This window comes from Diabrotica virgifera, chromosome 9, assembly GCF_917563875.1.
Source record: "Diabrotica virgifera virgifera chromosome 9, PGI_DIABVI_V3a".
NCBI lineage: Eukaryota > Metazoa > Arthropoda > Insecta > Coleoptera > Chrysomelidae > Diabrotica > Diabrotica virgifera.
Window position 1 is genome coordinate 171,824,189 of NC_065451.1, and position 12,901 is coordinate 171,837,089.

A 12,901-nucleotide genomic window follows, 5' to 3' on the forward strand; every position below is an offset into this window, starting at 1 on the left:
TCCAACAATTGGAAATTAACAAGGAATTGCAAAATGGGAAATACAATGATAGGATGGGTATATCAGAAAGGACATATGCATTACAAATTTACTATAACGCAAAACATTTACAATATAATTACTCATCGGAACAATTAGTCGAACTGATTGCAAGACATTTCGAAGAAACGCTGGAAGACCATATCACATTGCAAAACTACAAAGACATAGATAGTTTATGCCAATTCCTACAAATAAGAGAATTACGTGTAAGAGAAACAAAATCAAGAAGGTCGCGAGAAGATTACAGGCCCCGAGAAACACAGGATTACAGAGATAGAAATCAAAATAGGAGGGACTATACAAGACGAGATTTTAATCCCAGAAGGGAAAACGAAAATAGAGACAACGGAAGAGGAAATTATGAACAAAGAAATAGGCAATGGAATGAGGACAGAAATCGAGAATACCAGAATAGAAACACCACACGCTCAAATCAAGAAAACAGAAATAATGGTAGACAAAATGAACAGGGATATCAAGAAAACCGAAACAGATCCGACAGACCAAGAGAAAATAGAAGAGAAGTAAATAATACCCAGACAGATGGATATGACGGAGAGAGACATTATAACGAAAATATAAACAACGATGAGCAACCGGCGTTTTTTCACGACGGCGCTCACTAAAAACCAAAAATCAAACAGGAATCTTTTGTAACCCCAAGGAGTTTATTAAATTGGCAAGAAACAACGAAAAGAAAAATGGAGTTAATTTAAAATTTGTGGATGGATTTATCAACGAGAAACCAATTAAAATTATGATAGACACTGGATCTGAAATAACATTGGTCAACAGAAAACTAATAGAAGAAGTTAACTTAACAAATTTAATTTACAAAATACCTAGGGTAAATTTAGTGGGCGCAAACAAACGGACATTGGCAACTATAAATGAAGGCATACGAGTAATGGTACGACTGGGTAAGAAGATGTATGCACTACAATGTGTAATAATGCCAAACATGTCACATGACATGATAGTAGGAGTTGACGAATTGGCAGAAAAACATGTAGTGATAGATTTTAAAAATAATACGATGAATCTAACAGAAGAAAAAGAAGAAGAACAGGACAAGGAACAGGAGAAACAAAATACGGACGAATCAGGTAAAGAACAAACAGTGGAAATGAATTTGGCAACGAAGCAAGGACAAAGAAGAAAAGGGAGAAAAAGTCAGAAAAAGACAAAAGAAAATGAAACCTGTGGCTCCTCAAAAGAAGAGTTGAGCCCAGAAGAAGAAAATTTGAGAGTATCAGAAACAAAGGAAACCTGGGATTCCTCAAAAGAAGAGACGAGCTCAGGAGAAGAAGAAATAAAGCAAAAAAATGAAAGCGAAAAAGATATGATCGAAACAGTGGCATTTGAAGAGGAGGCATATGAAAACGAGGATGCAGAATACACGATAAAAGTATGTGAAAAATCTGAGGAAAAAGACAGAAGATTAATATGGGAAAAAGGGAAAGACAACATAATAGCCGACACTCCAACACAGGATGAGGACACTGAAAATAAGGAAACAATTACTCTACAGGTGGGACTAATTAGAGTAATACAAGAAGAAGGGGTATAAGACGTAGATTAAAGTAAGGAAATATACAGGGAGTTGGTTTTGCCTCGAGAAAATTTATTTAAAAATGCAGATAAATTTTATCGAATACAAGGCGGGGATTTGTTATATTTTTATTTGATATAAAAATTAAAATTTGATAATTATAAACAAAATTCACTTTAATATAAAATATTTTTAATTTTCTCAACCTCGGGCATATAAATTTAGAACAACCTGTATACAACAAATTGTTATATTTAATTTTAAGAAGTGATTAGAATAAGCGTACGAAACTCGGAACAATGTGCTTAGATAAACAAAGTGAATGACGCGTACCATTATCGTTCTTCTCGGAAGGTCGATCATTAGCCTATGCTAAATAAAACTCAGTGAAATAGATGATAGTTCATTATCGTTTTTCGCGGAAGGTTTCGATCATTAGCCTATGCTAAATAAGACTCATTTGAAAGAGAGAATAGGTCATTAAAATTTGTAAATAGTTAGAAAGTATTTTAGAATGGGAATTAAATATTTTCTTTTGAAATCCATTAAGCATATTTAGAAAGATTAAAAATTGGTTTTGAGGAATATTACGAATGAGAGTTGGTGGTGGAAGATTGATTTGTGAATCTGGAAGGGATATTTAGAAAGTAGGCGAATGGATGACAAAGTGAGAGCAGAATGTTTTGAGCTGTCGAGAAGTGAAGTCGAGTAGTAGACGGTAGTGTACGGAGAGTGAGAAAGCCGGTATAGTTCCGTGAGTGTGGAGTATCTATCGTGGAACGAGAAGTAGGCCAGGTCGAGAGTAAAAGAACCTCCTTGAGCCAAGAGTGTCCCGGTAGCTGATAGCAGTTTCGAAAAAGGTAGAACACAGCATCACGACAAAAGCAGGAACGAGAGCTATTCGAGCTAGTTTTTCAAAGGAGAACATTACTGGAAGCCAGGACGAGGTTTGATCGCAGCCAAGGATAGCAGGAAACGGGTCTTGTGTGAGGACATTTTCAGTTCACCAGGAAAAGGTCAGTCTCATTTGTTTGGACATGAATGTATGGGTTTTTCGTATTAAATTCCACATAAAAAATTGAATAACATAATCAATAATATCAGAAAAGCTTCATCAAACTTAAATAGAGTTGTTCCTAATAACTCCTAATAGTTAAATGTTAATAAAAACTTTCAATTGAAAACCAAAAGGAAATAAGATTCCCATTTGTAAATGTTATGTTTAAGAATAATAAGAAATAGCAAATATTAAGCATTGATTGCCTTTTAAAAAAAATAAAATATTTTGATTATAATTGTAACCCATATGTGTATTTTTTTTACTCTTTTCTTTTCTATCCCGATTAGGAACCATTAAGAAATATTTGAAGCCACGAAAGTAAGTAATTAATTTATAATTCGCCCTGAGATTGAAAACATATTGATATGTGATCTGGTTAATTAATTAGATTAGTATTAATACATTGATTAAATTAAGTGACATATAAGAATATTATCTCATATCAATAATAAAGATCACATCAGTATATTTAAGGTAAAAATATATACCACAGCTTTGACAAACTAATATTGTTTATAATTAATGTTTTTAATTTTAATTTTAAATTAATCACTTTGACATTTATGTCAAATTTCCGGTAAACGTTTACAAACTTGTCACTACTGGCGTTCGCGAATTTGTAAATTATTATCCCCTCTACGTACGAGCTCACGCGAACTCAATCGACTATAGGTGGCAGTGCAGTTGCATGAAAATGGCCGATGTAATTGGGATAACGTATTTTGATATAATTAATATTGTTATTGATGTAATGAATTAATATAAATAAATCATTCATTAAATGAACACACCCGACAAGCATTCAAACGACGTTGATACATAGGTTAACGGATGATTTGTTTATATTTTCATCCCAATTCCTCTAGTTCCAAATAAGCGGCAGCACCCTCGCTTGAGTTCGCGAATAGCTAATGAAAAGTAGGTTGTTATCAGTCAAATGTCAAATTAAATATTTCAATGAGTTGTGGTTTATTTTTTGACAAATTTGACAAATAAGTTTTCATTAGCTACAACCATAGAGGTATATATTAACATAGAGGGAGCCTACCTTCCGCGCTTCCTGACGACAAGATCTCAGGGGACTGGTTTGCTGCATCTCCTTCTAACACATTGTATTGAGAATCTATAATGACATTCAGTGTGAATATAGGCACGGAAGAGGAGGATAACTGTAGCAGCTTTACTATGCGTAAGAGTGAAACAGCACTAATCCAAATAAAAAAGATGGTGTCGTCACTTCGCTCTGAATGACACTCTCTCTATGCTAATATTTAACTCTATGGCTACAACAACTCTGCTTCTGGTAGGTCTACACTACAGGTTTCGAGGCTTCATATATACACCATTTTTTTTAAAACTTTTTTATAAGCTATATTTTTGCTAAGAATATTTTTTTGGATAATATTCTTACCTTTTGAGTTATTTACCATAAACTGTTGAATAGAAACGCATTTTTGTTTGTTGAAAAATGAACATATTCACTCGCAAATAACTCGAAAAGTATTGTTTTGTAAAAGAAGCACATAGAACAAAAGTTCTTTAGAATTGTCAATTTTATCCAATTACTGACTTATTTTGAAAGTATGTTTTTTAACCCTCTAGAAGGGGTGAAACCGTGAAACTCACTTTCAGAAAAAAATCACGCATCGGCACAATATCACTTTTTTCTTGGACATGTTAGCTATGTGTATGCCAATATGCCAAATTTCATGTCAATCCCAGTGGTTCTTCAAAATTCGGAGCAAAAACCGAGTAAATGGACCATAATATCTATGATTCGAAATTGTGAGGTTTTGCAATATTTTTACCGTGAGTGAATGGACTAATATTATATTCTTAAATAGCACAAATTGTTACAAAATTATTTAAATGTTTGCTTGTTTTGAAAATATGTACATTGCAAAAAAGTGCCAATTTTTTATAATTAAATTTTAAAAAATAAAATAACTCAATAATTTTATAATTAAAAAATGTTTTTGATGAAAACGATTTAAACATTTTAAACGATAAAAAGAAAAACAGCTTTAAAATTTAAGAAACTTGCTTTAGTTTTAACTTCGCGAATAATTTGCTATATCAAAATGGATTTTATTTCGGTTAATGTAATTGATGAGGGGTGTAAAGTATTACATTTTGGACCTAATAGAAAATTTTAAAACTACATTAGTGATTTTATAAAACACTTACTTTACCACTGACCACTGTAAGATCCTTCAGTTTGATCTTTGATTGATGAATGAAGCTTCAGCTGCTTTAACACAATCACTCAATTCACAATCACAAAGAATTTTGTCTTTTTTAGAAATTTATAATTTACACTGTTATTCCGTATTCGTATCCTAATCGCTTACTTTGTGGAAAATAGTAATCACGAAGCCACTCAATGAAAATGAATGACTAACAGAAAAACAGTTTAGGGACAAAAAGACAAGCTCAGCATCAATTAATAAAGCGATAAAAAAGTGTTTCATAGTAAATGAAATATAATATTCCCAAAGTTCTCGAAACTTTTATTACCTAAACAAATGTGAGTATATACATTAAGATATGTAATACATTAAGATAAAGTTAAGTGCTTGCTCTTTTGTTTATATTGCTGGTTCTGAATACTTGCATAGTTATATTTTTATGTTCAAACGTGCATATTCAGCTGGAATGAAATCGGACTAATAACTTACATCGACAGATTTTTGTAAATAAGCGATTATATTTCCAGTTAGTGATTCCGCTGACTCTATATGTAGTATATAAAAGAAATATACAAGATTTGTTGTAAAAAGAAAAATAGTAATTTTGCTCTCTGTCGTTAATTGTTCTACATATTTGTTTGATTTCTGATTTGGCGCCCCCCAGGACATGGCGCCCTTGTGCGGTGCACGCCTTGCACGCCCGCTTACGGCGGGCCTGCTTACAATCTGAATTTTTAAAGTGGTTAGGTAATATAGCAAAATTTGATTATTTATAAAATTCTTTCATACTTACTCGAAAACCATTTAGATACCTCTTTTATGTAATATCTATAAGTTAATAATTTTCCAATTTCTATTTTATTCCAATTTCTATTTGTATATAAAATTTTTTAAATAATAACTCAAAGGCCCATTTCGCCGATTCAAGTTTATATAGGCAACCCAAATTACACGGCGCAAAGTAGTGGGTCAGGATTTAGACAGAATCGTTAGCCCTGGTAATTAAGGCCAGTCTACCAGTTAAATAAGAAGAAGAATATCATCATGGGTTATGTTTATGCTATGTTGGTTGGTTTTTGGTTTTATGGTGCTGAAAGTCTGAAAGCTAAAATTTGCCTTTTTTTTATTAGCTATTAGCTTAGCTATGGAAGTAAAAGCTGAAATTAATGACGAGTTTGTTGAAGATGGCTCAAAATATACAAAATATCAGCCACATACATCCCTTGACCAAAGAGACCTGAGGACTGAAGCAGAAGGTAAGACAGGTGATAAATAATAATTATTGTAAACAATGTGGTTTAATTCCAATTTTTTATTCCTTATGGCAGTAAAAGCTGAAATTTTGGAAGGTAACCCAACATATATAATAGAGAGTCAGTTATCTACATCACTTGCAGAGGCGGCTCTAGCCCATGTAGCGCCCGTGTGCAGTCGATGTTCTGGCGCCCTAGTCAAAATGGAATAGTCGAATAGGTACTATTCCTAGTACTAGTACATAGGGTATTAGAGGGTATTAGGTACACTAAACAAAAATCCAGATGTAAATAGTCCAATATTAAATGATGTCGTGAGCCAATAGTTATTCACGGCGTCAGAACAACCTACCCAAAAGAGAGGCAGATTGCAGACTTTTTATCGGCAGATAGTTTGCCTTCAAACTAATTTGTCGGCCAAATATCGGCCGACAGTTTAATCAGTGTGAGTTAACTAGGACTTGCGCGCACACGACGATTGTTTATCGGTCGATAGTTCAATTCTCTCCTAGTTTTGGTATCCAATACGAATATTTTTTTAACATTTTGCGAGAAAATGGCATCGTCTAATTCACAATCGTTAATTGTAGAAACCTGCATGGCCCAATTAGCATGACTAGTTCATTGAAGGTGACTAAGATCATCCGATAAAAGGTAAAAAACTTTTTTGAGTAATCAAGTAATTTAGAATACATTGTGTAGAATTTTCCACTAAATATAATCTGTCACTGACAATTCATCATCAGCGTCATCAACAGCTATTCCATCCGTCGCCAGAAAAAAGCCTTCCATAGATGTATCCATTCATTTTAGTTTGTTGTTTTCTGCATCCATTCGTGACCAGCCATTCAGTTGATGTCATCAGTCCATCTTGTTTGAGGTCTGCCTCTACTTATTTTGCTAGTCCTTGGTCGCCATTTAAGAATTTGCTTCATCCAACAGTTGTTTTCCATTCTTCCTATGTGTCCTGCCAGTTCCATTTTAACATGACAATCTTCTGGATCACGTCTGTTACTTTTAACCGTCGCGTCGTCTTAATTCTTTCACTGTAAATTGGATGCACTCAATACTCTCGGAATTTCTTCTTGGATTTCCTCCTCCATTATATGAGAGCGATAATAACATTTCTGGATAATTTTTTCATTGTGCGACTACTAACTCCAACAGTCAAATAAGATCTTTAGTCGGTCTTCGAGAATAGTCGGTCTTCTGTTGATAGCGTGCGCCCTCTTCACTAACCCGACTGTTTAGTTGGCTCGGTATGCTCACTAACAGCCCATCCTGACTAAACTATCGGCCGATAAAAAGTCTGCAGTATGCAGGGCTCCGCTTACTGCTGTGTTTTATCCTTCCAGTATTTTAATTTTTGAAGGAACAAAAAAGTGTCATTATTTTGCTTTAAAAGTTCGAAGCGTTCGTCAAATTTAGTAGTTGCGGTATCTAATAGGTAATAGTAGAAGTTTACTTTAAAATGTATTTTCGCGTCAGTTACTGATTCATCTTCCGCCTCCTATTTAAAAAAAATCATATTTTATGTTGAAACAAAGTAAAGTACCCGCTCTTTGGTGCTCGGCGCCCCTAACATCCCGGCACCCGTGTGCACCGCACACCCTGCACAATAGGTAAAGCCGCCTCTGATCACTTGATCTGGGAGTTCTGAAGAATGAAGCAGATGAGTATAACTCAGGTGAGATAAATTAGTAAACAATGTAGGGTGAACTTTTTTCTATAGCTTTAATTTATTATTTTTTTTTATTTGATACACTGCATTTTTTTAATCTACTCTATATACAAAGTAATATGTAAATGGTATGTAAGTCAATTAAGGTGAGTTAGGTACTAGTGACAGTTCTCTAAGTATTATTGTGGTCTGGCCATACTCTCTTCAGTATTCTTTCAGCAAGTGGTTGGGTGAATAAATTATTTATCAATTCGTTGGTGTGGTCAGTGGTGCGATTTTTATATTTTATTGAACGATTCTTTATCATGTCCTTGATTAGTGGGATGTACAGATCATTGTGAAGTGTCTGGTTAGATACATACTAAGGAGCTTTACTTATCATACGGAGTATTTTGGACTGGAATGTTTGGAGTATCTTCATATTTGAAGGTTTACTGCAGCCCTATAGTTCTATTCCTTATGACCACACTGGTATGAGTATAGCTTTAAACAGAAGCAGTTTATTTTCAAGAGATAAATACAGTAGAACCTCGATTATCCATGCTCCACGAGACAGGATGTAGCACAGATAATCCGAACATTTATTTTTCATATATGATTAGTGTGACCAACTCCAATTCAGTCGAATTCGGGACAAGGCTGAAAAAAATACCTGAAACCTGGGACTTTTCAATGAAAATCAGGCCATTTTTTTTAAATATAGAACTTAAATATTTGAATATTTAACATTTTTATGTTGATAATTTTTTTTTTGATGGGATGGGTTGTATGGATAATCACATTTTTGTTAGTTTTTGACGCTTTGACTTCCAATCCAGAAATTGTCCTCAAAAAAGCAAAAATTAGAAAATAAACTGATGTTGGACTTCCATGTAAATATAACCTTAGCTTAAAAAAAAAAGTATAATAATTATCACTATTACATATTCATGGTTTTGAATGGTCTTTTCGGAAGACGATAATTAAAATACAGAAACAGGAAAAAATTCCAGAGTTTGAGCTTGCGTAGGACTATAATACCACGAAATAAAATGCATACGTTTTGAATGTGGTATTAGTATTACACTCTAGAATTCTTAAAAGTATAACGTATTCAAAATTTGAAAATAGAATTTTACCAAAACGTTGAAAATTCGGATGGCCAGGAAGCTTTGTCCACGACACCACGTCGTAATTCGGGCCATGTCCCGGATTTTTCGGGCTAGTTGGTCACACTATATATGATGCATATGTACACACATACATATGTGCCTACTTCATCTTCCGGTGCCATATTACGTCCCCCTAATGTTAGCAATGACATTAACAAGTTACTCACTGTCTTCAGCTAATCAGAATAGGTGTTTAGCATTGCATATTCCTATCCAATTGCGAATGTTCTTGATCTTGAACCATGACATCTGGTTCCTTCCAATTCCTCTGCAGGCCCCGATTTTACCTTTCATGATAAGCAGAAGAATTTTGTATTGTTTGCTTACCAATTTCATCTTTCCACTTCTGTATAAAATCTCTGCTTGTTCAATCGTTAAAACATTTCTCTTGCGTTTATAACTAACTACATTTTGAAAACATAGACTGGTGTTAAGAATATAGCAGAGCAGTGACTTTTCTCTAGCGTTCAACTAAATCTCACTAGCTCACTAGTTTCTAGCGATATTGCATTATGTGTTTCTATTATTCGTAGAGTTTTCTTATAGAATTTCTGTCGACTGATATACGTTGATGCTATTTCGAAAAAACATCAAAAATGCAAAATAAGTAATGAAAAATCATAGCATGGATAATCTGCAGCCCGGATAATCGGGGTTCTACTCTAACTGAGACCTCTTGTTAAATAGCCAGTTCATATTTTTTTAGTTTAAGATTTAATTGTTTCCATTTAGTGTTAATGTGCGTTTTCAATTTATTATTAGTTGATTTTAGATACATTTACTAGATTTATCCTGCCTGATTTTTTTTGTATTGTTTCTACTATGTCATTCTTCAGGGTCTTCTTTTTATATGAAGATGTCTGTATTTGGTGATATGGTGAGAATGGTAAATTCAATCCTGCAGAATTCCTCCTTATGGTTTTGTACAGGTGACTGCGAGGTATCCATTTTTCTTTTTTTATTACTTCTATGTTTCATTCTTATATATTCTGATTCTTTTGCTAAATCCTCTTCGTCTGTATGATATTCAACTTCTAGAGTATTTTTTATATCACTCAGAGTTTTCCACTCAATTCATCGTAATGTGTTTTCGGGGACCCTCCCTTTTCTCGCATGCATGCATTGAAACTGATGTAGAATAGATTTGATATTGTGAGAATAATTGTTACTAAACGAACTTTAAAAAACAGAGTTAAATCTAGAAGCAGTTCTTTTTTTTATTTATTTCAAAAATACAAAAGCTATATATCAAAGAAAACTAGTCACAAAAAATATTTACAAACAAAGTCTGAAGCAGATTACTTGATATTTTCTGACTTAAGATCTAAATGTAAAGTAGAAACTCAAAAATGTCACTCTAATTATATCAAAATTTCTGGAGATATATTAATGATAAAAAAAAATCAAACAGTGTTCCAAATCACATGTACCTTCATAACCAAAAACCAAATGGCAGATAATGCCCAACACATAGCTAATTGTTTGCTGAACATTTTGCTAGTGTATATGATTCATCCACATGCTGATTGCCCAAAGCGGACTCATGTTCAAGTGCAGATATTTCTTTGTATACTATTAAAATCTCTGATATTTATGATGGTATAATAATATATGTCAACTCAGAAACTCTTTTTCAACTGGACCAGATAATATTCCAACTTATTTTTTGAAACATTGTTCATTTACGATATCCAAACCAATATATCTACTATTTAATTTATCTTTGCTTACATGTTCCTTCCCTGCTAGATGGAAAGAAAGCTATGTATCACCTATTTTTAAAGCTGGTGACAAAAATAATGTAAAAAATTATCATAGTATATCTAAGCAATCAGCAATACCAAAGTTATTTGATAAAATAGTATACAATCAACTATATTGGCAATGTAAAGAATTATTATCTGTAGTTCAACATGGGTTTGTAGTTGGGAAATCCACTATTACTAACTTGGCAGTGTATGAAATTGATCTGTTGGAGGCATTGGAGAGGAAGGAACAAGTAGACTGTAGACTCAGTCTACACTGACTTCTCCAAGGCCTTTGACAGAATCAATTTCGACATTTTGCTTTCAAAACTCCTAAATTTATGATTTACTAAGGAGGCCATAGAATGGATATCAAGTTTTTTAAAGGATCGAAAACAAAGAGTGAAACAATTTAATTTCCTATCTTAATCATTTGAGGTTTTATCAGGTGTCCCCCAAGGAGGCCACTGTTCACCATTACTATTAAATCTCTTTATAAATGATATTTCTGATAACCTTGAATCATCAGTTTTACTTTTTGCAGATGACTTAAAGTTATGTAGACGTATAAAATCTGTAGCTGACATACATATCGTCAGTATACTACGAAAACCAGGTAAATGTCGAAATACCGAAATCGAGAAAAAACGTTTTTAAAGTTTAGTGCTTTATTTTGAATTAGGCGGACCAGTTGTGTTTGATGTTCGATATGCTAGTGAAAGATGCATATATCAGAAATAATATTCTATCATTAGTTTGAAAAAGTTAAGAGACCTAGCTGATTAAACCTAAATTTAAGATCCAGGTGGAATCACTTACCTGGTTTTACCTGTAAATCAAAATAAATCATACTGTATTAAAGACACTTATCACCTTTTTACTGAATATGGTAGATATACAGCAGTAGAAATATATTGTTGTCCAGCAAATATAAATGTGCGCTTAGTTGGTTTTACATGCAACAGAACTTTGATTTTATGGAAGTAAGTAGCGATATATTGTTTTGTTTGAAAATGAAAAGTTGGTTAGGTGTAACTTATTTGCTTATTACACAAATTGTCTGCTGAATGGTAAGTCATATCATTTATTGAGTTTTACCTGCATGTAGAGCGTAAAAAGCTGAGAATTTTGGTATACCTACTCAATATTTTAAAATTTGTCATTTATCTGGTTTTCACAGTATACCGACGATATATTCGTTGGCTTAGTGACACAGAAATCTAACTACATTTCACATTTTGAAGTTCAATCTACGAAATTGAACTTACCTTAGTGAGTTTCGTAGTGAGAAGTTTTCGTAACTCCTCACTGGGGTTTTAGGTGTTCAGAAAGAGGTGTCACTCAAAAGAACTCATTAAGGTAAGTTCAGTGGTGTAGATATCTCAAAACGAGACAAAATGTAGTTAGATTTCTGTGTCACCAAGCCGACGTATTGCAAAAGAATATTGACAGGTTATGGGACTGGAGTATACAGAATAATCTTACATTAAATATCGATCAATCCTATTATATCAGTTTTTTAGGGGGAATAAACAATATGACTCAAACTATCTTATGAATAATGTTAACTTAAGATATAAAAATCAAGTTAGAGACCTGGGCATCACTTTTAATGAAAGCATTAATTTCAATGACCATATTTCACAGATTACATTGAAAGGTCTTAAACTTCTTGGATTTACATTAAGAAACTGTAGTGAGTTCCCAATTGATGTAACGAAAGTTGTGTATTGTTCTCTTGTACGCTTTCAACTAGAATATGACACGCTAGTCTGGTCTCCTATGTATGACTAGTATATCAATTTCATTGAGAAAGTTCAGAAGAAGTTTCTTAGGTATTCCGGTTACAAAATGGGAAATCATCGAGGGTGCACTGTGATGGGCAAAGTCTGCATACTCTCAGGTGCTCCACGTTCTGTATTTCCCCACATTCACAAAGTGCGTCGTTATCTGTCTTGATGCCCCATTTAATGAGGTTCTGTTTTACAGGGGCAACACCTGTGCGTATGCGGTTGAGTGTCCGCCAGGTTCTCCAGTCCAGGTTCATTCCATTAGGTCGTTCTGGATGTAGGGGGAACAGTTCGGGTGGTTCGACGCTGACATTTCTCATAAACCTTTTCCTGGATTTAAGTCGGCTAGTTCCTGGCGGTTCGTCAAACCCGTATAATTGGTGCCTTTCATCGAAAGTTTGCCTGAACTTCTCCACATATTGTGAGGCGCATCTACGG

General features: G+C 33.7%; 1 protein-coding gene across 23 annotated transcripts in view; it reads left to right on the plus strand.

The window, feature by feature from the left end:
* Window positions 1-12,901, plus strand: part of LOC126892106 (zinc finger protein 208-like) — a 168,163-nt gene that overhangs the window by 54,817 nt on the left and 100,445 nt on the right. For 2 of the 23 annotated variants that reach the window (XM_050661570.1, XM_050661574.1), the window contains exon 1: window positions 5,855-6,099. The exons of 16 other annotated variants lie outside the window; for them this stretch is intronic. In XM_050661570.1, coding sequence (XP_050517527.1) covers window positions 5,988-6,099 — 112 coding nt within the window. In that variant the 5' untranslated portion in view covers window positions 5,855-5,987. Of the gene's footprint in view, window positions 1-5,854; window positions 6,109-6,171; window positions 7,784-12,901 lie in introns of those variants that run through there. 5 more of the 23 variants (XM_050661576.1, XM_050661564.1, XM_050661566.1 and 2 more) reach the window with 5 other exon arrangements.